The sequence below is a fragment of the Bos javanicus genome, chromosome 12, assembly GCF_032452875.1.
Source record: "Bos javanicus breed banteng chromosome 12, ARS-OSU_banteng_1.0, whole genome shotgun sequence".
Classification (NCBI taxonomy): Eukaryota; Metazoa; Chordata; class Mammalia; order Artiodactyla; family Bovidae; genus Bos; species Bos javanicus.
The window spans coordinates 85,606,310-85,632,613 of NC_083879.1; the positions used below are offsets into that span (position 1 = coordinate 85,606,310).

The 26,304-nt window shown below is 59.8% G+C and overlaps 2 protein-coding genes and 1 long non-coding RNA gene across 11 annotated transcripts in view; 1 reads left to right on the plus strand and 2 right to left on the minus strand.

Moving 5' to 3' along the window:
• Positions 1-1,636: 1,636 nt before the first annotated feature.
• NAXD (NAD(P)HX dehydratase) lies at positions 1,637-14,306 on the plus strand. 4 transcript variants are annotated; one of them, XM_061435381.1, is made up of 11 exons: positions 1,727-1,743; positions 2,741-2,884; positions 5,133-5,283; positions 6,045-6,090; positions 6,783-6,871; positions 7,586-7,694; positions 9,945-9,995; positions 10,076-10,180; positions 10,887-11,007; positions 11,968-12,088; positions 13,069-14,306. In XM_061435381.1, the coding sequence occupies exons 3-11, from the start codon at positions 5,180-5,182 to the stop codon at positions 13,217-13,219; spliced, it is 897 nt and encodes a 298-aa protein (XP_061291365.1). In that variant the 5' UTR covers positions 1,727-1,743; positions 2,741-2,884; positions 5,133-5,179; the 3' UTR covers positions 13,220-14,306. The 4 variants fall into 4 exon arrangements, 3 of the variants coding, with proteins under 3 accessions (XP_061291364.1, XP_061291365.1, XP_061291363.1); XM_061435380.1 differs by lacking the exon at positions 2,741-2,884 and having other exon boundaries at positions 1,637-1,743; XM_061435379.1 differs by lacking the exon at positions 2,741-2,884 and having other exon boundaries at positions 1,730-1,864.
• Positions 8,794-10,887, minus strand: LOC133258612 (uncharacterized). Its single transcript, XR_009740099.1, has 2 exons — positions 10,632-10,887; positions 8,794-10,542 (listed from the first exon to the last, which is right to left on the minus strand). It is a non-coding gene; the product is annotated as an uncharacterized LOC133258612 (long non-coding RNA).
• Positions 14,307-15,463: 1,157 nt separating the features above from the next.
• The window catches only part of CARS2 (cysteinyl-tRNA synthetase 2, mitochondrial), a 28,979-nt gene continuing 18,138 nt past the window's right edge, over positions 15,464-26,304 (minus strand). For 3 of the 6 annotated variants that reach the window (XM_061435378.1, XM_061435375.1, XM_061435373.1), the window contains 12 exons: positions 24,696-24,767; positions 24,493-24,598; positions 23,516-23,599; positions 22,453-22,582; positions 21,993-22,126; positions 19,034-19,101; positions 18,356-18,422; positions 17,953-18,091; positions 17,100-17,223; positions 16,599-16,697; positions 15,749-15,955; positions 15,464-15,603 (listed from right to left, as the gene is read on the minus strand). In XM_061435378.1, coding sequence (XP_061291362.1) covers positions 15,466-15,603; positions 15,749-15,955; positions 16,599-16,697; positions 17,100-17,223; positions 17,953-18,091; positions 18,356-18,422; positions 19,034-19,101; positions 21,993-22,126; positions 22,453-22,582; positions 23,516-23,599; positions 24,493-24,598; positions 24,696-24,767 — 1,368 coding nt within the window. In that variant the 3' untranslated portion in view covers positions 15,464-15,465. Of the gene's footprint in view, positions 15,609-15,748; positions 15,956-16,598; positions 16,698-17,099; positions 17,224-17,952; positions 18,092-18,355; positions 18,423-19,033; positions 19,102-21,992; positions 22,127-22,452; positions 22,583-23,515; positions 23,600-24,492; positions 24,599-24,695; positions 24,768-26,304 lie in introns of all 6 variants that reach the window. The other 3 variants (XM_061435377.1, XM_061435372.1, XM_061435376.1) reach the window with 1 other exon arrangement.

Here is a 26,304-nt window from a genome sequence, read left to right on the forward strand (position 1 = left end):
TGCTAAAGCTGAAACTCCAGTACTTTGGCCACCTCATGCGAGGAGTTGACTCATTGGAAAAGACTCTGATGCTGGGAGGGATTGGGGGCAGGAGGAGAAGGGGACGACAGAGGATGAGGTGGCTGGATGGCATCACTGACTCGGTGGACATGAGTCTGGCTGAACTCCGGGAATTGGTGATGGACAAGGAGGCCTGACGTGCTGTGATTCATGGGGTCGCAAAGAGTCGGACACGACTGAGCGACTGAACTGAACTGATGTATTATACAATTACATAAAATTATATATACAACTTCATATTATTATATTTTTGTCAGAAATGTGGGCCTTCTCAAGTCTTTGAGATTAGAGCTGTTGAGAAAAGCCTGTCACTTCATTTACCGGTGGTTGATACCTAAGTGTGCAAATGTGCATACACACACAGATAAATAAAACTAGATGTTTTATTTCCTCTCAGCCTAACTTCCTGACCAGGGATGAATAAGGTGAATCCCATGATCTCAGATTCAGCTCAGTGAGACTTATTTGGTACATGCGGGGAGAAAGGATGGAGAAACACGCTCCTGGATTTTACGCGAGAACACACTCAGTGCCCTCTGCAAACGTGACCGACGTGAGGAGCACTTTCATCATCGGCGATTTTAATCACGATTCTGTTCCCTGATTTCATCAAACCGACCAATCAGAAGAGGTTGCAGTGAAATTACAGAAGTCCATCCTCATCCTCCTACTGATGCAGCAACAGCTGAGGTAGAAGATCAGTCATAGCTCAGCCGATTAATACCAGAATCTAAGTTTTCACTGATCATTTTATTCATGTTTCTAAGAAAGCTGCTGAGGGACTTCCCTGGTGGTTCAGCAGCTAAGACTCCATGCTCCCAGTGTAGGGGGCTGGGATTTGATCCCTGGTCAGGGAACCAGATCCTACATGCACCAACTAAGATCAATTCACTTTAGTCGCTCAGTCGTGTGCAACTCTTTGTGACCCCATGGACTGCATACCAGGCTTTCCTGTCCATCACCAACTCCCGGAGCTTACTCAAACTCATGTCCATCGAGTCGGGGATGCCATCACACTATCTCATCCTCTGTCGTCCCCTTCTCCTCCTGCACTCAATCTTTCCCAGCATCAGGGTCTTTTCAAATGAGTCAGTTCTTCCCATCAGGTGGCCAAAGTATTGGAGTTTCAGCTTCAGCATCAGTCCTTCCAATGAACACCCAGGACTGATCTCCTTTAGGAGGGACTGGTTGGATCTCCTTGTAGTCCAAGGGACTCTCAAGAGTCTTCTCCAACACCACAGTTCAAAAGCATCAATTCTTCAGCGGTCAGCTTTCTTCACCGTTCAAGTCTTACATCCATACATGACCACTGGAAAAACCATGGCCTTGACTAGACGGACCTTTGTCGGCTAAGATCTGGTGAAGCCAAATAAATAAAATAAATACTTCTTAAAAACAAAACAAAACAAAACAGTCCTCAGGGACCGGCGGAGGCCAGCCGGTGGTGCAGCGGGCCCGGGTCAGAGACCCCCGGGAGTGAAGCCGGCTTCCAGCTAGAGCGCGGGGCGAGCAGCTCGCAAGTCCGCGGAGAGCTGTGACGCCCGCGGCCGCGCGGGGGCGACTGGGAGCCCGGAAGTCCGCGGGAGCGGCGGTCCCCGAGGCGGCGCGGGGGCGGCCGGGAGCCCGGAAGTCCGCGGATGGCGCTGGGTCCCGGCTGCCGGGCGGTCCGGGGCTGCCGGCCAGGTAAGAGCGCTCCCGGCCTTCCGGGGCATGGCCGTCCGGGCAGGGGCCGCGGTCGCCGGCGCCGCCGTGGTGGCGGTGCTCTCGGCCGCGCTGGCGCTCTACGGGCCGCCGCTGGACGCAGGTACTCGGCCGCGGGTCCGGGCGGGGGCGCCGCCGTGGGGGCCCCCGGGCGTGGGCGGCCGCCGAGTGACCCCGAGGGCCCGGCCTCGGCTGCCGAAGAGGCGGGAGGAGGAGCAGGGGGAACCGGACGAGCGCGTCCTCGGTCCTCACGAGTCTGTGGAGACGTTCTTCACACGGTCGTTGGCCTGGGGCCTCCCTTGTCACGACGGCGTGGGGAGCCTCCCGCCCTCCGCCGTGGTGAAGAGGGGGCTCTGAGCCAGGCTCCCCCGAGAGGGGCCGGAACGGGAGACGCAGCCTGGCCGTGCCCCTCGGCAGCGGGCCCCCGGGGCGGCGCTGTGCGGGTGCTGGGCACCCCCGTTCCCCCAGCTGCTGCGCTCCCCCGGGCACGCCTGCCCGGGCCCTTCCCCCCCTGCACGCCCCCTCCGCCACGATTTGTTTGGAGATATTTTGTTGGTCGCTGTTTCCCTAAAATCCATACATTCTGCTGTGGTCTGTCAAGATTTCTCTTTGAGTCTGAGGTTTCATCATTAGGCCGACTTGCTGAACTTTTTACCAGAAAAAAACCCAGAATTGCAGGTCACTGACTTCCCCTCCCGGCCTTATGGCATCTCCAGGTTAATTTAAAGATTGTTGTCACTGGTTCCAAATTAGCCACAGTTCACATGAAGTTGTTGGAGACCGCACAGTTGTGAGTGGCAAGTAATTCTGGAAAACAGCCCAGGGTAAAGAAATCTGTTTACCTCTCCTCAGCTACATTCGTTTAACCCAAAAACCAGACAGGTTTGACCTGTTCCTCCAGATTCAGAATTGTATGAAGACAAACTGCTTAATGGCGTAAATTTCAAGTTGCCTCTCCTCAAGTCCTTTTTATCCTTAGGTTTGGTGTGCATGTTTCAGCATTTCTGTGGGAAAGTCCAAATGGTGTATGTTAGAGAGCTAGCTGAAACTTGCTTTTCTGTGGCGTATAGGGAAATTTAATTCATCTTCCTTTGGCTCTTTCGCGAACACGTGTTCATCTCAGGTGAGTGTTACGGATGAGCAGTGTGGTTGTGCTTTGCATTCATACGATTGCAGTTAACTAAAACTCCTGTACTTCTCAAGAGTGATATGATTTTTTTTTCCAGCAGTGATTTTTTTTTTTTTTTTTACCCATCACAGATTGCTTTCAGAAGGCACATGAGAAGCATTTGATTTGTCTTTTGGTTGGTGGTGTGACTGACTTTTTTTTTTAATTACATTTTTTTTCTGCCTGAAAATGACAGCATTTTGGTAAAATGCTGTGTTCTGCCCAGGCTTATCCATTCGTAACCGTGGCGTCTTCGCAGGTCTGTCCTGAGTCTCAGTTTCCTTCTCTGTAAAAGAGGGATAAACTGGCTTCCGCTAGAGTGAACCACGATGCTTTTAATTCATCAGACATTTACTGCGTGGCTTATTTTGTGCCAGACTCTGTCCGGAGTGGTTGAGGGTGGAGTCCAGCCCTTAAGTCACAGGTGGGAACCCTACCTACAGCATTCTGCAGAGGCTGAGGTAGAGGGGTAGTCCTAGGGGTATTTTGTGTGAAGCTAGGTGCTTAGATTGAAGTAACGGTAACTGATAAGCAGAGCATTGTAAGGAGCCCAGCGTAGTCCTCGAGTGACTGGTAAGTTTGGGTTCAGCTTCTAGCCTTTAGAAAGCACCCGTGTTTACTGTCCTCGGGCACTTGGAGGGGCGGCCTTTCTCTGATGTGCTCACATTGACCAGTCATGTTGAAACAGGCGCCTGGAGAGCACTTGACCGCACTGGCCGTCAGTGGTTGGCAGGGCCGCCCCTAAATTCTCCTGCAGCAGCTCAGGTTCCCGTCCTGCAGCTGGCCGGGGTGCCCACACAGCTGTGTCTCACAGCCACTGTGCACGCTGGGAGGACAGCGCATGGCTGGGGATTCGGGGTGCAGACGGGACCGAGGCAGGGGCGAGGAGTGAGAGCTGGTTGTCGGCCCAGCACCTCGGTGGCGTGTCAGGTTGGACCGGAATCGAGGGTCAGTGGCTAGGCTGATGGTTGAGCAAGCCTTCCTGTGCCTTTTCATGGCCAAAGGTTTACAGAGGTTCTGTTTGGAGTTTTAATCCTGTGTTGATTTGGAAGAAAGTGGGAAGGTGTTTGGTTGGATGGTAATTGATATTCTTTTTACATCTTGGGGTCTAAGCATCTGATGTATCAACTAAGGAGGCATTTACATCTACTCACTAAAGAATATTACTTGAATAATTTTGTTGAATGAAAAGTAAAACAGTATGAGCAATATTAAGATCAAGCTGTTTTGCCATATGGAGCTGAGTCAGCTTCTTCTGGTCTTCACTTGACCTTATGACCCACGTGTAGTTTTTCTGCACTGCCAAGATAATGGGAAGATAAAAATATTGGATGCCTTTTATGTGAAAGTGGTGTTCGTATCAGCATAGATCCTTTAATTCTAGAGAAAATGCGTGCTTTATTACTCATTTATACACTGGGCTCTACGGAACATAGAATTTCTCTCACAGTTGAGATGTTTTAAATAATATGGCAAAACATACAGCACAGGAAGTTTTTCAAGAAAGGCCGATTTAAATTGGCTGTTTATAGATAGTTCAGAGATCAGACTATTTTAAAATGCTACTTTGGGGACTTCCCTGGCTGTCCCGTGATTAAGATTCCATGCTTCCACTGTGGTGGGGAGGGGCGGCCACAGGTTCAATCTTGGTCAGGGAACTGAGATCCTTTGTGTTTTGTGGCATGGCCATAAAAGTAAAAAACCACTTTGAGCCCAGTGTAAGATGTGTCCCTTCTTTATTTAGAATGCCATTTCCAGTTGATTAGATACTTGATTCGTATCTTTAACTGAGTATGGGAGCCAAGACTAGAAAACTAAATCAGGAAGAACATGAACCTGTCTGGCCTGAATAGACAGTGGGAGTGTCAAAGGGGGAGAGGGGACCTCATAAGCTTGCAGGAAGATTGTGGTGAGTATGGTAGCTCAGTGAGGAGTAGTGCATTTAGGAGAGCTTTCTCAAGGGTTAAGTAGGTTTCCAAGACGTCTGATAGATATCAGAGTAAACCTGGTACTCAACCGCAGGTGTTGGTGTTGTGTTATTTCTAAACCTCATTTTCTTATGGAAATGAAATCGTGAAACCGCTGAATAAAAATCTGCAGCATTCATGTTAAGTCAGCTTTGGGAAGCATTTTGATTAACGTCTGTTTTTTTTAATATATATTGATAGCTCTTTACTTTTCTGAACATTTTCCTGTTTTTCAGTGTTAAAAAGAGCATTTTCGCTGCATAAAGCACACTCAGTAAAGGACATGGAAAGCATTTTGCAGCTGGTGAGAAGCGTGGTCCCTGCCCTGACCACCAAGAAGCACAAAGGGCAGGACGGGAGGATCGGCGTGGTGGGAGGCTGCCGGGAGTAAGTGACGCAGCAGCCGCCCATCCGTCTGTCTGTCTGTCTAGCTGGACTCCAGGAATCATTTCCAAGTGTCAGCTGATACTATGGCAGTATTTTCCATGAGGAACGTTTGATTGAATAGCAGAGAAAGCAGGGGGCCCTGACTGGGCGAGGGATCGTGGCCTCCGCTCGCTGTTGCTCTCGGGCTGGGTCCTGCCCCTGTGGCACCGGCCAGTCCAGGTGGTCCGTGGTCCCCTCGAGCACACTCCCTCTCTGCAGGGGCCTTAGGCGAACTCTCGCTGGCTTCTCAGACCTCCGGATCTTTTGCCTTTTGGTTTCCCCCTAACACGCGTCCCCACCCGTCCTCCTGCCAACAGAGCCCCGGTCTTGTTCAGTCGGTGTTGCCTTTTCTCTCACGTGCACCTGTGGGCATTTCCCGTAACTCCAGTGCTTTCTACGTCTCTATTAGTCTAGAGCGAAGTGTCGTCTTTATAGTGTTAATCATCTCATCAAGTGTCGATCTCTGCTGTACTTTAACAGGTTTCAAATTTCTCCCTGTACAATTACCATGTGTTTTTATAGGGTTAATTCCTAGAAAGTTTATGATTTTTGCTGATATTGTAGATGCTATTATATTTTGCAATTAATTATTCCTGGAATTGAAAAACATTTTTTTCAGTTGATAGAATCTTGCTGAACTAGTGTGTGCTAGGAGACAGGTTTCTGTTGAGGTCTGGGTAGTGCTGGCCTCATGCTCACTTTTGACTTAAGTATTTCCTTAGGTACACTGGAGCCCCCTATTTTGCAGCGATCTCCGCTCTCAAAGTGGTATGTTTGCTTATAGCTTCTTTGTTAGGATTTTTTTAGTGAAAGTGTTGGATCATTTAAATATGACTGCAGCAAATGTTTTCTGATAAAAACCTAAATAACGTTTCAGGTGACCTCGGGTGAGAGACACGTTTAAATCTACCCTGACCTTTTGTGTAGCCACAGAGTAACTCAGATGGGGACTCATTTTTCTCTTAAATTCAAGTTTTATTAGAAGTGCTCCTTGCTACAGTGATCGCGGGCTGCCTTTTCAGGCCTCGCGCAAGCAGTGGACACCTTTTCACCGTGGCCACTGCCTGGGCATTTTGATCATGCGCATCCCGAAGGCCTGGTGGCCCGGGGACCGTGAGGTGGACCCTGCAGCCCGCAGACCTCACGGTGACGCCGCCTGGCGGCTGGTGACCTGCCCCTTGCTCAGTCGCTCAGTCATGTCCGGCTCTTGGCGACCCCCTGGACTGCAGCGTGCCAGGCTCCTCTTGGGCGGCAGCAGTGTCCGCCTTTCCTTCCAGGCCTTTCTCAGGCTCTGCCGCTGGCCAGCACCCTCTCATCCGCCTCCTGGCGGGGGGTGAGCTGCGGCGGCCGGCGTGCCTGCGGACTGTGCTGCAGGTTGGGGCGGCTGCGGCAGGGCCGCGTGCTCTGTGGGCTGCCGGGCGAGCCCCCCTGAGCCGCCTGCTGTGCCCCCCCCACCGCAGGGCGCGGACCTGTCCCACGTGTTCTGCACCCAGGAGGCCGCGCCCGTGATCAAGGCCTACAGCCCGGAGCTGATCGTGCACCCCGTCCTGTGAGTGGGGCGGGGCCACGGGGTCCCCGCACAGGTAGCGCGGGGTGCGCGAGGCAGGTGCGGTGGTGCGTGGGCTGAGGGTGGGCAGTGGCACAGGGCGTGGCGTCCGGTGAGGCCGAGGACGCGGGGAGGTGCGGAAAGGGTGTAGCAGCTCCCGCTGGAGGCGCTCCGCGTGGGCGCTCAGGACTGGTCAGGCGACTGGACACGTGGTCGTGAGCCTCATCGTAAGGGCTTTGGCTTTCACTTACGTGAGACGGGAGCCCGCGGTTTCCTCAAGTGCCCGCCTGGCTTTCTGAACGCACAGCGGCTCTGCTGGAGCCTGATGCTTGAAAAGGCCTGTCAGGCCGCTGCGTTGAGAATAAGCCCTTGGGGCCCAGGAGCGGCAGGAGTCCCACCGGGAGGCGCTCGTCGGGTCTTGGGGGTGCCCTGCGGAGGAGAAGGGCCGGGCGGATGGTGTTTAAACTGAGGCAGGGGTGTGGGTGGCGGGGGAGGGCTCGGTGTGGAGGCAGCAGGGAGTAGGTGGGCGTGGGGGGCGGTGGGCGTGGGGGAGGCCAGGAGGGCGTCCTGCAGCCGGGTGGACCGTCCTGGAGGAGCCCCGGCTCAGGTCCTGGGACAGGAAAAGGACCCTGGGGGAAATCTGCCAAAAGTCTGTAGTTTGATTAGTAAAGGAAACAAGCATGAAAATAAGCCGCTGGCGCGTCTCTTCTTGTTCAGGGACAGCCCGGAGGCCGTCCGCGACGTGGAGCAGTGGCTGCCCCGACTGCACGCCCTGGTGGTGGGGCCCGGCCTCGGCAGGGATGACGCTCTGCTGGAAAACGTCAAGGTAACCGCGGCCTCTCCCAGGAGACTGCTCTGGTTGCGGGAAGTCTGACACACATCATGTCTCCTGCTGCTTGTCATCCTGTGAGGCTCATGGTGGGGAGTTGGGGTTTGGGGACGGAGGAGCAGGGGGTGTGAGGAGAGATGCGTGTAGAGCAAGACCGTGCTGGGCGGGCCCCTGCGGGGCGCGGGCCCTCGTGCTGTGGCTGGGGCGGCCACTGCGGGTCCCGCGTGATGCGGGTCCCAGTGTCAGGGCCAAGTGGCGTCCACAGTGGCCCGGCTCGGGTCAGGCTCGCGGTGCCCTCCCTGCCAGGGCCTCCGGCAGCCTGCTTGGCTCGCGGTCTGGCACTCGTTTGGGGGTGGCGTGCCCTGGTCATAGAGAGCCACGTCTGCAGAGCGCTCTGCACGGGCCTGGTTGGTGCGGGACTCAGAACAGCTGGTGCCCAGGGGCGTCCCTGTCACCGTGACCCGGGGGAGGGGTACTTCTGAGTTCCGATGACCTCACTGGTCGTGTAAGCTGTGCATTTGATGGAGGTGTGTGTGCAGGTAGTACTTTCCTAGCCGTCTGATGGGTAAAGAACAGTTTAAGGGCGGCATGTGTGGGCTTTAGCAGAACAGTGAGAGCTTGAATGTTCTCACTTAGGGTCCCTTCCACAACTCGTCGTTCCAGCCTTTGGAGTGGAAGTTGGGGCCAGAGATGCCGCACCCTCGAGCCTGCGGCCTGTCGCTGAGCAGGGGCTGCAGCCACGCCAGGCGGGGCAGGGCTGGCCAGGACACACGTCTGTGACGCTGGCGCCGACAGTCGGACCAGTCATCACACACGGTGTGGTCGGGCGCGCCCCTCCGCAGCCTCTCAGCGTGTGTCCTGGACCCACAGAATTACTGCCGGCCCGCAGGGACCGAGCTGCCGAGGGCGGCGACTGATGCGAGGGGTGCTTGTTTACAGACGGTCCGTGTCGAGGGCCTGTCCTCACCCACCCAGGTGGTGAGCACCCAAGCAAACTTTGACATGTTATCTGCCTGGAATACCTTTCATCTTTTCTTAGAACCATCTTACAGACACATGGGCTGTGCTCAATCAAGGAATACTGTATCCAAAATACTAAAATAAAAGTGATTTTTATAGACACGTGAAAACATAATCTGTATCAAGAGGGTTTGGGGGGTGAATTTGAGGTGATGAAAGCCGGGGTTCTCTGTGCTTCAAGTTCTTTGTCATTTTTAAAAATTCATACTAAAATGTTTAGTGTGTTTATCTTTAAAAAAAAAATAAAAGCTACTCTGCAGTGTGTGAGTTAGAGGTTGGGAGTGAGTGAGCGTAGACCTGCTGGAGCGTCTGTGGCACGGACCAGGCCCCAGCTAACACGCGGGCGTGCCCTCTGCTGGCCCCTCTCACCTCCCCTGGTGCTGCCCAGTCACAGACATTAGTAGGTCTTTCCTGAGCGAGGTCACCATCTGGTGTGAGCTGTTCAACAGCCTGTCTGCAGCTGGGCAGAAAGGGTGTGGGGCTCCTTTCTCAGTTGATGGAAATGTCATCCTGAAACTGATCGTGGTGATGGCTGCAAACTGTACACTTTAAATGAATGAATTGAATGGCATGTAAAAATCACAGTAAATTAAAAAGAACAATCCCTTGTTGCGTGACCACCTCAGGGAGGCAGATCCCCGGCCGCGTGACCACCTCAGGGAGGTAGTTTCTCCGGGACCGAGCGTCCTGCTTTCCTTCAGCGATTCTGGCAGGACTTTTACGCGGCAGTGCGCTCATTCACAGAGCGCAGTCGCGTGGCTTCTAGTGGATTCACAGAGTTCGCAGCCATTGCCGCCGTCAGTTCTAGGACACTTGCATCAAGCCAGAGAAGAGCCTTGTTCACTGTTGATGGTTACAGTCACTCATTTATAGACACGCGAAATGTGACTTACGAGAAGTGCGTATAAACAGAAGAGCTGGGCGCTTCTCGGGGCGTCAGATTTCTGACCCGAGTGCTGAGGGTCCGTGACTGTTAGGAGTTTGGAGACGATGGCTCGGGGCCGGCCTGCGTGGACTGGCCTGGACCCAGCACCAGTGGCGGTCCTGTGCTCGTGTGCTCAGCGTTCACACCGGCCCTGCAGACGGGCTTTTCTCTTTGTGGTCGCACTTGCTTCACGATTTCCCGTGTGTGTGTTGATGGCCTGTGTGGAGTCCATCAGAACCGCTGCTTCTTTCAGCTCTCCTCAGGCGACAGGCTCAGTGCTTAGCTGCCTTCCTTTCTTGCAGGGTATTCTAGAAGCATCCAAGGCCAGGGGCATCCCCGTGGTCATCGACGCAGTGAGTGTGGCCCCTGCCCTGCCCTCTCCTCACCACGGCCCCTGCGGCTGCTCCTGAGTGACCTGAGTCCTTGTCTGCAGGACGGGCTCTGGCTTATCGCCCAGCAGCCGGCCCTCATCCAGGGCTACCGGAAGGCGGTCCTCACCCCCAACCACGTGGAGTTTGGCAGACTGTCCGAGGCCGTGGTGAGTCAGCCAGCCAGAGGCAAGTGACTGTGCGCTCCAGGGCATCCTCTGGTCAGCGTCCTTGATGGGGTGAGAGCTGGGTGGTGGACTCGGGGGTCAGCCCGGCCTCTGGGCTCCCCTGGGTGATCGCTTCGTCCCTGCCCTGCGTCCCCTCCTCTAAGAGGTGGGGTGGGACGGGGTCCACGTCATAGGGTTTGCGAGGATGAGATCAAACCGCACTGCTGACCCCACAGCATGGGGCTGGGTGCTGCCGTCTGCAAGCTGCTGAGAGCCTGAGGGTCCGTCAGTTGACCCTCGCTCCGCGCGGTTCCTCCACACATGCGGCTCTGCCTCCGTGGATTCGGCCAGCCTGATTGTAGTTACTGTGGAAGAAAGTCCACACGTAAGGACCGCGCCATTCACACCAAAATTGTTGAAGGGTCAGCTGCGTCTGTCCACCCAGCGTCCTTACGTGTTAGCCCATGTGTGTCTGCTCTGTATCCTTCGGAGCTGGGTCACTTGGGCAAACCTGCAGACTCCCTGCCCTGCGGTGTTTCTGCCCTGAGGGCTGTGTTACTGTCCCGCCTGGAGTGTGGGTGGTCTGGGCCTCAGGGATGAGCTCGTCTGGCTGTTGGGAGGTGGGAGTCACAGGCCCCCAGACGAGTCGGGACCCAGGCAGACGGGCTCTTCCGTGTCCAATGAGCACTGTGTCTCTGGTCCTGTCTAGCTGGGGGTGCCCCTGGATGGCGGGGACCGTCATGGAGCTGTGCTGAGACTCAGCCAGGCCCTGGGCAACGTCACCGTGGTGCAGAAGGGGGAGCAGGACGTGATCTCTGATGGCGAGCAGGGTGAGTGGCCGCAGACGTCACACCGCATGTCAGTCAGTTGGCACAGCCACGCTGGGCACCAGCCCCAGGAGGACCGCTTGTCCGCAACCTCAGGAAGCCCGGCTTTGTCCTGTCTCTCGGTGTTCTGCACAGGGAGGTGGTCTCGATGGGGCGTGCGGGCCCAGGCTGGCCCCAGTGTGGCGGCTGATGCTCCTTTCCTGCCGTGTGCGACGGCCCAGGGAGGGCCGCCCCCCTCACTGCAGGCAGACATGGGGACCGAGTATCTTCCTGCTGCTTGTTCAGTTTTACAAAAGCACCCAGAAAGCGGAAACACCAAGGAGCGGCCGGTGGCGCGGGAGCCCCCAGGCACCAAGCACAGCCTTGGGGGCCACCTGCCTGTGTCCTCACCGGGGCTCCGGGCTCAGTGCACGACGCCTCTGCTCCCTGCAGGGTCCTCCCGCTGTTATAGTCCCCTGGAGGCGCCAGGCCCAGCAGGCAGTGACTAGACAACTGGACACGCAGGGCTGCTGACCGGGTCACGGGAACCAGGAGGCAGAGAAGCACAGGCTTGGGCACGTGTGTGTACTAGCACACACTCGCTACAGACACGCACTCACACACCACACACATGCGCATGCGCACGCATGCTGGATAGGAGACGCAGCGAGCATTCTCCAAGGGACCCTGAGGCCTGTGGGTCCTTCAGATGCTAGAAGGTGCTCTGATGCCTGACACAGTCAGAGTCACGACTGCTTCAGACATTTTCAAAGAAAACAGAAACTTCTCACGGCGCAGACAAGTCCCAGCCGGGGCGCCACCAGCTCCGAGTCTCCTGGAGGACAGGGGCCCCGGGGGTGGGCGCGCTCATCCCCTCAGACCCTGGGTGCTGCTTGGGGGGCAGCCTCCTGCTGTGCTTGCCTGGAGGCTGCCGCGTGGGGACGGGGGATAGAGGGCGCCCCCAACACCTCCTCTTCTCCGCAGTGCTCGAGTGCAGCCAGGAGGGCAGCGGCCGCAGGTGCGGGGGGCAGGGGGACCTCCTGTCAGGCTCCCTGGGCGTCCTGGCACACTGGGCCCTCCGCGCCGGCCCCCAGAAGACTGGTGGGTAAGTCCCGTCTTGTTTCTCATGTTTCAGCAGCTCTCGTGTACAGTAAGGAGCAGACTGGAATGCTCCCGGTGAAACACCGGTGTCATGGGGAGAGCTCCCAGGCCTGGCCAGGTTGATCCCTGCCACTGGTCTGGCCACAGGAAGTGGCCCTGTCCCCCTGGCTGGATGGCCTCCAGGGCATGGGTGGTTCTCCCTGCTCCCACCCCTGTTGGTATGGGAGATGCTGCCTGGGGCTCTGCAACGCCTGCTCTCAGAACAGCTGTCATGGTGGGGGACACGCAGGCGGGGGGAGCTCCTGTTGACAGATGAGTCTCCACGAGGCAGCCGGGCTCTGAGCTGGGGGGCCCCTCCCCAGATGGTGTAGAGGGATCTGGGGCACCCCCACCCCTTGGGACCTAGACCTCTGCTCTGCACCCATCCTGGCCAGTGATGGTGCCAGGCTGCAGGGTCACCGCAAACCTGACCGGCACACCCGTGGGGTGTGTACAGACAGGGTGCTGGTGGGTCCAGCGACGTGGCGAGCAGGTGTCCCCGGGGGTGTGAGCGATGTGGCGAGCAGGTGTCCCCGGGGGTGTGAGCGATGTGGCGAGCAGGTGTCCCCGGGGGTGTGAGCGACGTGGCGAGCAGGTGTCCCCGGGGGTCTCAGTGACATAGTGAGCAGATGTCCCAGGTCTCAGTGACCTGGCGAGCAGGTGTGCCCGGCCTCAGCATCCTCCAGGTCCTAGAACACAGCGGGCGCTGACGCTGACCAGGTGCTGTGTGTGGTCACCTGGGGCGACAGCGGTGTCCTGACCCTTCCCACATGCACAGCTGTTTGACGCTCATCCATCAGGATCGTCCATATCCCAGTTACCAGCTGTGCTCACTGTAGGGAGGCTTCTCGGAGGCCCTTAGATTCGAGCTTACCAGCGTGGGTCCCGGGACGGCAGGCAGGACGCGCAGGGTGCGGTGGCCGCCCCTGAGACCTCTCCCCGCAGGCCCAGCCCGCTGCTCGTGGCCGCCTTCGGCGCCTGCGCCCTCACCCGGCAGTGCAGCCAGCAGGCCTTCCAGAAGCACGGGCGCGCCACCACCACCTCCGACATGGTCGCCGAGGTCGGGCCCGCCTTCCGCAGGCTCCTCGAGGCCTGAGCCGGAGCCGCTGGAGGGCGGGTGCCGTCTGCCCGCGTCCTCCGAGAGGTCTCCGCTGTGCAGGTTGACACAACGCCAGTTTGGAACTTAGAGCTTTCTGCCTAAACTGATACGGAACGGTGTTGGTGAGCTTCCCTCAGTCTCTGCAGCTTCAGAAAAGAACGTAGAGCATCACGTGACGAGACAGTCTGACAGCAGCTCAGCTGGGCTGTGGGCTCCGCTGCTGCCTGGAGCGGACCCTGCGTCTGAGCGTCGTGTTCCTGCGAGAAGGGCCCTCACTAGCAGGCCTCCTGGGGGTCCCGTCTCTCGTTCCCAACTGTGTGTGAATCATGTTTTAAGTTGAGGTCCCGCAAAGGCTGTGGTGGTCATTCTTTAGTTCATTTTGGCGTTTTAAACAGTTAATAGGTCGCACACATCTGGGCAGAAATATTCAGCATTGGTTGGTTAATTGGCTGAAGTTTTCCAGAATAGTCAGCGATCTGTCAGAACTGGAAATGCTGGAGGCCCCTGGGAAAACCACCGAAGGAAATGATGAACCCTGGCCCCCGAGTGTGCAGGGCAGCTCTGGGACACCTCACTTTGACGTGTCCATGCAAAGGCGGGCGTGGTGACAGGCCTGCGGTGAGGGGTGCCCAGGGTTCCCAAGTCAGGTCCCCGGTGGGGGCCCAAGCTGCCCTGCACCTGCTGGTGGGGCAGGACAGCAGGGCCTCTGCCTCGAGGCAGAGTGGGGGGTGCTCTCAGAACGTTCAGAACGCGTGCTCTCTGTACTGAGCTGTCTTGTCGGCATGGGGTCGGCCTTTGTGGCGCCTGGTGGCCCGTCTCGTTTCTCCGAGGGGTTGATTACAGCCCTGAGTGCGCTATCCACGTGCCTTCTGCAGGGCGGGCCTGGCCCGAGTCCGTACATCTGTCCTCAGTGATCCCTGCTCTGTGTTCAGACAAAAGATCCCAGTTGCTTTGAATAGGCTGGAGTTAAGGTTTCTTTAAAATTGTGGCTCACTTACACCTAACGGTAGCAAAGCTTCGCTACTGCCGTGGACTCTTCCTTTGGGGAATCACACCTAATAAAAGGCAGATGTGGTTGATTCCACTGGCGAGAGCTGTGTATTTTTTGCTCAAACAGCCAGAATTCACCTTCAGTTTGGTCCTCAGCGAGGACATTGTCAGACACGGGGATGAATACACAGCTGCCCACCCAGCTGCCAGTGCGGTCCACGGGTGCCCGTCGTACTGCTAAAGCGGAGTGGTCAGCCCGGCATGAGCAGCTTCTCCCCGCAGAAGACGTAAGGCAGCAGCCACAGGAACCACTGCGTCTCTGCACCCCTCTGCTTGACGGGGCAGCTAGGCGATGCTCCTGAATGAAGGGAGTGCCTGCCCCCTGGCTCCTCTGCAAACCGGGCGTTCACCAGCTCCAGGCAGGACACCACCCCCCGGGGCAGGTCCGACGCAGCCGTTGGCCAGTCCCCTGCAGGACTGAGCACCTGTCAGCCTCCCCCAGGGGCTGGCCGCCTGCCCTCAGGGGTTTCAGTCTGCTCTGCAGGGTCCCTCGCTGCAGGCCAGCTTGTGGACGGGCCCCTCCTCTAGAACAAGGGTCCCTGCCTGTTGGGGCAGCACGGTCGGTGAGGAAGTTAACATGGCTGCCAGGCTGTCCTGCTGCCCGGGGCAGAGCTGTGGACTACTTCTGGACGAACTGGGAGCCTGGCTGAGAGCTGGAGCAGCAGGCAGGCCCCCCCGTTTCCTGCCGGTGTCCTGCACAGCTGGGGCTCCCCGCCTGCGACAACAGGGAGACAGGGCGAGGCCGCCGGCCAGCTCGGTCCCTGCTCACCCTGCCGGCTTCCACCGCGCCACCGACACCCTCACAGCCCTGGCCCCAGGGCGTCTGCTCGGGCTGGTACCCCAAGAACCAGTGTTGAGGGAGCGCGGCGCGTGGGAGCTGGGTGCCTGTGGGGGCTTCCTCTGCTATGCTTCCCTGGGGAACGGGTTACTGTCACCAGACCCAGCACATGCAAACTGACAGACCCAGGCCGACACTGCCCCTCACGCAGGGTCCAGGTGATCCTGGGCCGGGGTCGCCCTGCCCACCCTCCCCAGGATCCCATGTGGGGCTTCCGTCCTGTCTCCAGGCTGAGATCTCACTGAACTGCGTCGGTGCTGAAAGGAAACCCACTCTTCAGCACCTCTGCTCACACCAAAGGGGTTCTGGGGTGGTGTCGGCTTGGTTTAAGGGAAAACAGCCACAACAGCAACTTTCACATGAAGGCTTTACTGTGACTTAAAGGGTGCAGAACCGTGGCAGGAGACCACGGCCTCGCTTCCCCCGTCCTCAGCTCCTGGGTTTGGGGTCTTCTGTCCTCGGATCCAGCAGCTCCCATGTGGACGAGCTGCTCCTGTCCTGGGGAGGCAGGCGGCACCAGGTGGGTGGATGGGCAGGTGTCAGGGCTCAGGACAGGCCCGAGCTGGGGGCGGGTGTGCTCCCGGGAGAGACGCCAGCGTCTGCGACGCCAGCTGAGCCCGGCCCCGCAGAGCGCTCACCTTGATGCTGATGCCATGGACGGCCAGGTCCCTGCGTAGCGCGTCGCAGGCCTCCAGCAGAGGCTGCCGCTCCAGGAGCCGCTGCCGCCGCGCCTCCCCAGGGGCCTCCCCGGAGGCCAGAGCGAACTGGCGGACCTTCAGCCGGAAGCGGACCAGCTCCTCCACCAGGCTGTGCAGGGCGGCCGGGCTGCCCGCCCCTGGAACACACTGAGGGGTGCGGGGGTGTGTCGGGGTGAGTGGGGCAAGCGGTGTGTGCGGGGTGTGAGCTGGTGCGTAGGCGTGAGCGGGTGTGAACCCACAGCCAAGGGCCTGGGGGCACCTTCCTCCCAGTGTCCAGGCCCGGCCCCGACCTCGGCCGCAGGGTGGGCTCTGGGAGGTGCCGGCGTCCAGGCCCCGCCCCATCCCCGGCACAGGGTGGACGCAGAGGTGCCGGCGCCTAGGTGTCAGGACTGGAAGTCTGAGAAGGCTCAGATGGGGACCAGAGGCCGGGGCCGGACGCCCCTCGGGGAGGGGCTGGGTCTCTGCCATCCCGGGGACCCTGACGGGTGGGACCCACAGTGGTCACCGCAGCTGCTGCGTCCACCAGGGGGTTCCCTACAGGACACAAGTGGCCCGGAGCACACTGTGGTCGTGGCAGACGCTGGTCCACTCAGAACCTCGTCACTGCAGCTAACGTGCTAGCTCTCAGTGTGCGCGCGCTTTTAAGGACCGTGACATGTCTTACACATGTAAAAAGTTTGACCTTACAATTACATATTAAAATTGGCACTTACGAAGGGAGGAAACGTCTGTTACATGCTGGCATGTAGCTGAAGTCCCGAAACAGGACTGAAAAGAGAGGCAAGCATACCTGTCGCTCGGCCAGAGAAATGCCCACTGTCTCAAAGAACTGCTCCACGGAGGCCACGATGGCTCCCAGCACGGCGGGGCTCCGGGGACCACGGGGCTCCTGTGATGGCCACCGGGGAGGGTGCTCAGAGGCCAGAGCGCGGCCCCAGTAGGTCAGCCTGGGCGGGCGGGGGACGTGGCCCCCAGGGAGGCCGGGCACATGCTCCGCGCACCTGAGCCAGCAGGTGGCCCCCTGGGTGTCAGGCGCCTCCGCGGAAGCCTGGCCCGGGGTGGGCGGGCCGGGGACCAGCTGGGGTCTCACCACGGCCTCCTCCCCTAGCTGACATCGCTGTGACCCACTGAGACTCTGCGGAGCCCGGGAGGCGACGGCATATCTCGGGCTCCTGTCCACGCCCAGGCCCCCTGTTCCCCCCTCGGGAGGTGACTGCTCGTCAGGAGCCCTGGGGGCCCATGCTGGGAGCAGGGCCACCTGGAGGGCTGGCAAGCGCATCCTGGGAGTTACCTCGGAGGCCGCCTTCAGCTGCCTGTTCCCGTGGTGGACAAGGTCCATGACGGCGTCCACTGCCCGCACCGTGTCGAAGTCGTCCGCCAAGGCCGCCTGCACGGCCGCCTTGGTGCGGCCCAGCCTGGGGGAGGAGAGCGCGGGGCTGTCGTCTGTCCCCCCGCGTGCCCAGGTGCAGCCTCAGGTCCCCTGTGGGCCCCTCGCTCACACGTCCCACAGGTCCGCCCGGCCGTCACCAGCCCCTTGGGGTGCTGCCTCCTCCCTGCCGTCCCTCGCCCCGGGACCCCCCGGCTTCCCGGGCACAGGGGAGGCCTGGCAGAGCCCGAGCAGCCCCGCGGGAGACGCAGACCTCTGCTGTGCGTGCCCCTGCACCCAGAGCCGCGTTACGCAGCACAGCCGGCCGGCCGCGGACAGACACACGGACTCCCCGCCTGCTAGTGAGCAGGAAGCCACCCACCTGCACCCCCACGTGGGGGGCCCGTGGCCAATGGCTCCCGAGACCTCGTGGGCCTGGTGCTCGACTCCGTGCTGCGCTCCACCACAGCGGCCAGCAGGCCACTTCATCTGTCTCCTCCCGACGCCCCTTCCCGAGTGGCCCCGGAGGAGTCCAGGCTCACCACTCTCCAGGGCCCCCGGGGGTTACGCCAATCCCCCACACCCAGCGGCCTCAACCCCTGGTGCCCCGACAGCCTCCTCCTCTCTCGCCACCGTCATCTCCCCAGCTTCTCACCATCCCTGACGTCAGCCGCAGACCCCCTCCCCATCCCACCCCCGTGTCCTGGACGTGATTCAACGGCCTCCCGGGCCCGCTCCCCACCCGCCTCACGCCTAGGGGCCCTTGCTGTGCACCCACCTCTCCCATAGCACGTCCTCCTGGATGGGCCCGCCGGCCAGCTGCCCTCTCAAGTATGCCCGCGCGTCCTCCACGAAGGCGGCCGTGGCCCGCAGCAGGCTCCTGGCCTCCAGCAGGGCGCCCTCGCTATAGTCGATGGCTGCGGGGTGAGGACGGTCACAGGTGCAGCCTCGCCCGTGGGCCAGGGAGGGGCTGCCCCCTCTGACCTTGGACCTGGAGGTGGCTGGGGGCGGCCCTGCTGAGGCTGCTGGTCAGGCCCTGGGCCCGCTCAGCTCTGCCCGGCTCAGGATGCGGCAGGAGCGGCAGAGGGGGTCTCAGGCCTGAGGGCCGAGTGCTGGGGCTGCTTCCCGGGTCTCAGGGTCCCCAGGAGCCGTCAGGGACTCGGGCCATGCGGCCGGCTCACCTGACCTGTAGCTGCTCCGCAGGCAGAAGAGCCGGAAGACGTCAGGAGAGGTGGAGCGGAGAAAGTCCTGGGGGTGCACACGGGTGAGAGGAGCCACTGACCCTCCGGCTGGACATTTCCCTGCACAGCCTTCCCCACCCACCTGTGGCCGCACCCGCCCCATGCTGCACCTGCTCATCTGGCCGGACGGCCTGGCCCACGGCCTGGCTCAACCCGGAGAGGATGGGCATGGGTGCCTGTATTTCAGTGTGGTCAGCGCCTGTCTGAATCCTGCAGACTGCACTCTACTCAGAAACACTGAGCTCTAAGGAAGGTCCCCAGGCCTCACCAGGCCACCCCCGAGATCTATATGAAAACCCATCTGACCCGGTTGTCTCTGCGTCCACGTCCACCTCCTGACGCTCCTTCCCGGAGTGTGGAAAAGGGGTCTTTCCCAGTCCTCTTAGCCCCCCACACCAGCCAAGTGGAGGCCCACCCAGGGGATGCTGCAACGTGCGTGTGAATTAACGTGGTCCCAAGCCCTGGGTCTTGACCTCATGGAGACAGGCGCCTGAGTGCAGCCGTGACTACAGCGAACGCACCAGGAAGGGGAAGAGACCCGGGGACCCGGGTGGGCCTCCTGCACAGGGCAGCCTCCACGAAGTGTCGGGAACGTGGGGGCCCCGAGAGGCACCCTACCTTGATGGTGACGTAGTTCTTCAGCGACTTGGACATCTTCTCTCCTCCGCCCTTCACGTGCAGGTGCCCTGAAACAAGAGCACAGCGGCTCGTTCCTCACCAGGCGGGAAGGAGGAGCCCTTCTCAGAGCCCAGCCTCCGGGGACCCTGCCCCTCACTGCCCCCTCGTGGGCGCCGGCACAGGGCCCCCCGACCCGCTGGCCAGGAAGGGGGCCACAGCGACTGGCCGGGCGTCACAAAGTGGGGACCACCCTCCCCCTCCCATGACTCACAAACAGGGGGGACCCGACTCAGCTCCCGGGGGGGATGCCCTCTGCTTCCACGGAGCGCAGGCCTGGCAGCCCTGAGCGCTTTCCCGCGGTAGCTGTTTCACCGATGTGCCCCCACCCTGGCACCATCTCATTCCCATATATGTGAAAGACAGGGAACCCAAACCCCTTAGGACGTCCTCCAAGACCGCCTGGGTACCAGGCTCACTTCCCAGGAAACTGGTTTCTCGGCACAAGGTCTGTGCACCTCTCCTGACGTGACTCTCAGCACAGGGTCCGTCCACCTCTCCTGACGTGACTTCACCCCAGGCTGCCCAAGGCCAACTTTCCTGAGAGCTGGTTACAGGGCGGCTTCTAGAATCTGACCCTGAATACATAACCTTAGCAGCGTGCGGCTTCCACCAAGTGCAACGGACGTTTTACAAAACCGACAACGTCTAGAGAACGGAACTCATCCGACTGCTGAACTCCACGTCCACCTCCCCGTGTGTGCGACGTCACAAAGTCGTGTCCGAGTCTGCGACCCCAAGGATCACAGCCTCCGGGCTCCTCTGTCCCTGGGATCCTCCAGGCAAGAACACTGGAGTGAGCTGCCACGCCCTCCTCCGGGGGATCTGACTGGCCCAGGGGCTGAACCGCGTCTCTCACGTCTCCTGCTTTGGCAGGTGGGTTCCTTACCACTGCGCCACCTGGGAAGTCCAGGAAAATAGATCGCTTCTCCAGGTGTCGGGACACAGCACCCTTCCTGCAGAACACAGAGCGAACCCTCCCACCCGCCAGTATCTGAGCGACGGGACCCACGCGTGTGCACACGGCCCTCCGTGAGCGCTGCCGCTGCCGCCTGCGCCTGGACTCACGGTCACCCGGGGCGCCGGCACTGACGGCAGGCCCCACGTCCTCACGAGCAACACCAGCGGTTAACACGGGGTCACCTGATCCCAGCCCAGGGACGGGAGCACTGCAGGGACGGGAGCACTGTGTCACCAGGCCCTGGGACTCCTCCCTGCATGGGCTGCGGCGCTCTGCTCTCCCGAGTCCCCCACCCGGGGGGAGATGGTTCCACGAGGCTTCTGAAGAGGTGTGGGCCCCTGACAGGAAACACGTGGGTCCTGGGGGCCCTGCCGGTCCCCGCCCGGGAGCCCCAGAGGAACGGCTCATCGAGCACTGGGCCAGCAGGAGAAGTGATTCCGGCCACTGTCGAGCTCCGAGCAGTGCACGAAGTGGACGCCAGACCTCAGCTCTGGCGCCGGGGGCAGCAGCCTGGCTCGTCGCTCAGCCGACCTCGGGGTAGCACCGAGGCTGGGGTCACGTGGACCGTGAGGGGTCCCGGCAGGGCAGACGCTGGGGCTGGGCAGCTCAGGGCTGGAGCAGGCGTGAACTTGGGGTGAAGGAGATGCAGCAGTGAGCACACCCCGGTCACCACGACGACCCCGCCGCGGACCGGAAGCAGCTTCCGCACATGCTGAAGCCGGAGCTGCTGCCTTTAGTACCATCTAGCCAGGAAAATCTGGTTTCCTGAACCCAGGGACTCAACAGAGACAGTGCCTGTGCCCACGCCGTCGCTCACCTGCGTCTCCCGACCTGACCTGCACCAAAGCCCTGTACCCCTGCCCTCGGACAGCTCCAGGGCCTGACCGCACCTGTACGCCTGCCCTCAGACAGCTCCAGGGCCTGACCGCACCTGTACGCCTGCCCTCGGACAGCTCCAGGGCCTGACCGCACCTGTACGCCTGCCCTGGGACACCTCCAGGGCCTGACCCGCACCTGTACCCCTGCCCTCGGACAGCTCCAGGGCCTGACCGCACCTGTACGCCTGCCCTCGGACAGCTCCAGGGCTCGTCCCAGGGTGGCCATGACACGAGCGCGGTGGCCCTGCGACCTCCGTCAGAACGTGGACACGCTCACGCCCCCGGGCTTCACGCGGACTCCAGAGCCGCCTGCTCAGGATGCCACCGCTTCCCCACTCGCTGTGCGCTCCTGGGAGCGGACGGCTGGTGTTAATCACAAGCTGCTTAAATAGTGAGGCGGACAGTGGCGCTCTCAGAGGCTGACAGGCGCTCATGGTGACGCTGCCACAGCTCCAGGCCGGCCCAGTCATAGTCACTACGGCGGCATGCTGTCTGAGACTCCTCGTCACAGCTTCACTGAAAGGAATGTCTATGGAACAGCACTCTTATTTTCCGAATTCTCTTCAGCTCACATTTCACTTCCAAAAAACATTTTTGGCATTCCCGTCCAAAGAAGCTCACGTGCGACCGACTGCAAGTCAGACGACTGAAGGGACAGCTGCTTCTTGCTCTCCTGGGTGATTTCGTTGCTCAGTCGTGTCCGACTCTTTGCGACCCTGTGGACTGCAGCACGCCAGGCCAGGCCTCCCCGTCCGTCACAAACCCGGAGTTTACTCAAACCCCCATCCATCGAGTCGGTGATGCCATCCAACCATCTCATCCCGTCGCCCCCTTCTCCTCCTGCCCTCAATCTCTCCCAGCATCAGGGTCTTTTCCAGTGAGTCAGCTCTTTCGCATCAGGTGGCCAAAGTATTGGAGCTTCAGCATCAGTCCTTTCCGGGAGTGTTCAGGGCTGCTTTCCTTTAGGACGGGCTGGACCGACCAGCAAACGTGGGTGTACCCAGTGGAGCGCTCGCAGAGCCGACCGGACAGAAGTGGGCAGGTGGCGGGAGCCGTCACTCACCGGAGTGCAGGAAGTAGTTCCCCCACTGCGGGCACTGGTGGAAGGCCTCGCACTGGGCGATCTCGTTCTCGTGGTGCGGGAACGCCAGGTCCACGCCGCCCGAATGGATGTCCAGCTGACTTCCGAACACCAGACTGCAAGGCACGGGGCAGAGCAGGGAGTTACCCGGGTCCAGCCACACCATCTCCACACCCTTCCTGTGGTCACGCCTGCCAGCCCTCTGCACACACCAAACGGAGTCCAATTCTAAACGCGTGATAATCCGACGCACACAGAAACTGAGATTCTGTTTTCACGTCATAAAAACCCCGGAGTTCACAGCTTTTTCTCCTCGTAAAGACACTTCACTTTCTTTGCTCTGCACCAAAGATGTGGTTGTAAAAACATCAAAGCGCATGCATGCTCCACTAACCGAGCCGGGCACCACCCCAGCATCCGGATCAGCACAGGTGAGGCTTACCTGGCGATGGTGGAACACTCGATGTGCCAGCCGGGCCTCCCGTCGCCCCACGGGGAGCCCCAGAACGGCTCCTGGGGCTTCGCCGCCTTCCACAGTGCGAAGTCGCTGGTGTGCCGCTTGTCGGAGTCAACTGCCAACGGCAAGTGGTCCGTCAGTGGAGGGAACCCAGAGCCAACATCACAGCGGCCACGGAACAGCCGGGACGCCCGCCCCAGAGCCCGCTCCTCAGAGGCTGCCGCACGTCTATCCTGCAGGTCTTTTCTCTTTCCCACATGCAGCCCACAGCCCCTAGACCCCCGACCAAAGCACGCCAGAAGCATGCAGGCCCCCAGCCGTCACTCAAGAACATTTTTTTTTTCTTATTTTTTCCAAAAAGGTGTTGCTGATGCTGGAAAGTGTACTGGACGGTCCCTCCCCACTTCCCGAACGCCAGGCCATTCCTTGCCGGCGTGGACGACCAGGGCAGCGGGAGGAAGGCCTGGAGCAAAGGTGACGAGGACTGCTCAGGAGTCAGCACACAGCCGGGGATGGGACCCAACAGGACGCGGTCCGCAGGCGGGGCGGAAAACACTGCTCTGTCGGTTCTGATCGCCCGCATTTGATTCTGTTACACAGTATCCTCTTAAAAGTGTTAACATAGTTCTATATACCTACTATCGCTTCCTATAAAACTGACTTTGACTTAACAGAACCCGGAACAGAAGACGGTATAGGAACAGACTCAAACACAGCGGGAAGGTGACAGACGCTGAAACACTCACGGGAACCTGCTAGAGGGGAAACTCACACGGCATTTACACGATAGACCCCCTCAGGGATTTAACACAAGAGCCTCAGGACAGACGAGAGCGTTAAGACGGACACACAGACAAGCGTGTGGGCAGAGACGACAGGAGGACGAGAGGCGGGGAGCCCCGAGACCTCCACGTGAGCTCTGTTCCAGAACCCCTACGTTTAAACCTCAGCCGTGACCGACATCTGGCAGTGATGTCCTCACCCCCGACCTGCCTCGGGAAGGTCTGGCTTTCTCCCCGGAAGCCCCTCAGGAGGCGGGGGGACCCACCTGGCTCTCCAACCGGCCCAGGTGCCACGCCAACCAGCTTGCCGTACCTGTCGCCTCGCGACTGCAGGTCAAAGTAGACGTTGCCTGTTTCGAAAAGGGGACGGTGAAGCCACTTCTCAGCCACCAGCACCCGCGTCTATACGCGCATCACAGCTACGGAGTTAGAACTTAAACACAGGACGCAGCCTCTGGCCCAGCCGGCCCTCCCTGCCATCAGCACCCGCGTCTACACGCACATCACAGCTGTGATGTTAGAACTTAAACACAGGACGCAGCCTCTGGCCCAGCCGGCCCTCCCTGCCATCAGCACCCGCGTCTACACGCGCATCACAGCTATGGTGTTAGAACTTACACACAGGACGCAGCCTCTGCCCCAGCCGGCCCTCCCTGCACGTCTAGACCGCGACCGACACCCCTGTCCTAGGGAAGCACGCGATCGGACGTGCCACGGCCGTCCAGCAGTGGAGGTGGAAACACAAAGGGAAGGTCACTGCGTTCACTGGCGGCCTGCATTCAGCTCTGGCCCCCATGTTACACACCCACCAACCGAGACGCCCCTTCCTAGTCCAGACACGAGAGCACCCTGCTGCTCAGACCACAGGCAGCTCCTCACACGTGCATCCCCGTGGGGTGCCTTCCCTGAGCTGCACGCGGGCTCCCGGGGGCCCTGCGGAGCCAGGCGGCCCCCGCCCCTCTGACCCATGAGGTGGCGGCGGGAAAGGAGCCGTGTTCAGGAGGGCTGCGGCCACGGGCACTGGACCACGCTCCTGAGGGCCGGCGCACACCACAGTCAGCGCGAGGCCGCGGTTGGCCGAGACTTTTCACCTGGACAAACCTGTAACTTCTCGCCTGCACCTGCCTAGCTCTGACCCGGCCCTAACCCTCACCTGCACCTCCCTCTCAGCCTTGAGGATGGGGGGCTCACCTTCCGTCTGCACCGCCCTTCTCGGGGGCCGTGGCCTGGACGGGGGGCTCACCTTTTGCTGTGCAATAAGCGTGCCCGTTGGCGATGAGTCTCTCGATGAAGGCGACGATATGAGGCACGTGCTCGGTCACCCGCAGGTAGGCAGTGGGTGGGAGGACCTGCGGGAGGGCACAGACCCGCGGTCTCCCCAGCCCGGCGCAGACGGAGGCCCCGCCAGACCACCTCCGTCACTCGGCCTTCTCACCAGCCACCTACCTTCAGGGCCGCCATGTCCTGTTTGAAGTCTTCTTCGTAAAGACGGGCCAGGGACGCGGGCGACACGCTCATCTGCAAGATAATGAGGCAGGGCTCCGTCTGCAGGGGTCAGGATGGGGCCTCGGAGGACGGCCGCCCCCACGGGCCCTGCTCACAGAGGGCCTTGGGCCTGCTTTCTGGTTAGACTGAAAACAGAATAAACGATGCCACGATCTCCATTAACTCAAAACAAAACCCCCAAAACGACAGTTGTCCTGGAAACTGTGGCCCGGGGATGTTTACTGAGGAGATGAACCCAGTGAGCAGTGTCTTCTTCACGGCAGTCGTGGGCAAGACAACGCACGCCTCTCTCAGCTCTCTGTGCAACATGCAGACGGGCCCACTGAATCCCCCAGATGGCCCCGGGGTCCCGTGTCCACGGTAAGACTCCGGGGACAAAGACAGCAGGTAGGGCCACCAGGCCCGACGGCTCCTCCCGAGCGGCCCTGGTGGCGGAGCGGGCCCCTGCGAAGAGCAGTCCGCCAGCGTCCGCCAGGGCAAGGCCAAGCGAACCACAGACCAAAGCCCAGCGTCGCTGTGCCACTCTGGGAGATGCCACGGCACGCGACTGGACCCAACGAAAAAACACTGTGCCGCTCTGGAAGACTCCACGGCACGCGACTGGACCCAAAGAGCAACAGAGGGCCTGATGAGCTGCCTGGCTTTCTGAGTTCTCCTCATGAGTTTCCTGAGCAGTATTCCTCTCCTGGGGGCGGGAGGGAAGTGTGCCCCCGCCTGGCCCTTCCCAGAAAGCAAACACCTTCTGTCTCTGCCTCCTCCCGAAACCCGGCTTGCGGCCTGCACTGGCGTCCTCGGCTAAAGCCACATGCTGTGCAGGCCCCGGGCACGCAGCGCGCTGAGCCGTGATGCACACGAGTGCACACACACACGGGCACCGCCTGAGCCACGCGTGACACACGAGTGAGTGTGCACACACACACACACACACACACACACACGGGGCAGACCACGCGTTGACGCCGTGCTTGAGGACACGCGTGCACATCCTGGGTGGCCGCTGCCAGCGCCTCCAGAGGAACCTGAAACTGAGCACCTCGCTCAGGCGCTGCTGAGGGCCCGCCAGACCATGGTCACGGTGGCGCCAACTGTAAACGCGCCTCCTCACTGCATCTCTAACCTGAGTCTCTCCTGTTCTGAGGGAGCTCGAACATCTCGAGTGTTTAGGGACCATCTGCATTAAACCGTCTGAAGTTAACCATGGCTCTACAGAGCTGCAGGTCCTTAAAGTCTTGTCTTATTGATACGGAGGAAGTATCTTCAAGAAAAGAGATAGACCTTTTATCCTCCATATGAATTTCACCTGTTTCCAAACGTCTTTCAACTTCATGGTTATTTTATGGCACGCAGAAAATTTCATTTTTGTATTTAGCAATCTTTTACATTTCTCAACCTTTTCTGGGTTTGGAAACAAACTTAGCAAAGCCTTCTGGACAGGTGGCTACAAAATGTGCCCCATGGTTTACTCTAATAATCCATGCTTCCACGTCTTTATGTGAAATCTCTGATCAGCTTCAAATCTGGTTGTGAGCCATATATCCAACTTTGGTTT

Bases quoted from the DNA above. Each gene is read 5' to 3' on its own strand.
- NAXD (XM_061435379.1), top strand. From the start codon at position 1,771: ATGGCCGTCCGGGCAGGGGCCGCGGTCGCCGGCGCCGCCGTGGTGGCG. The intron at 1,865-5,132 runs GTACTCGGCCGC...CCTGTTTTTCAG, and splicing joins CGGGCCGCCGCTGGACGCAG to TGTTAAAAAGAGCATTTTCG. The intron at 12,089-13,068 runs GTAAGTCCCGTC...CTCTCCCCGCAG, and splicing joins GGCCCCCAGAAGACTGGTGG to GCCCAGCCCGCTGCTCGTGG.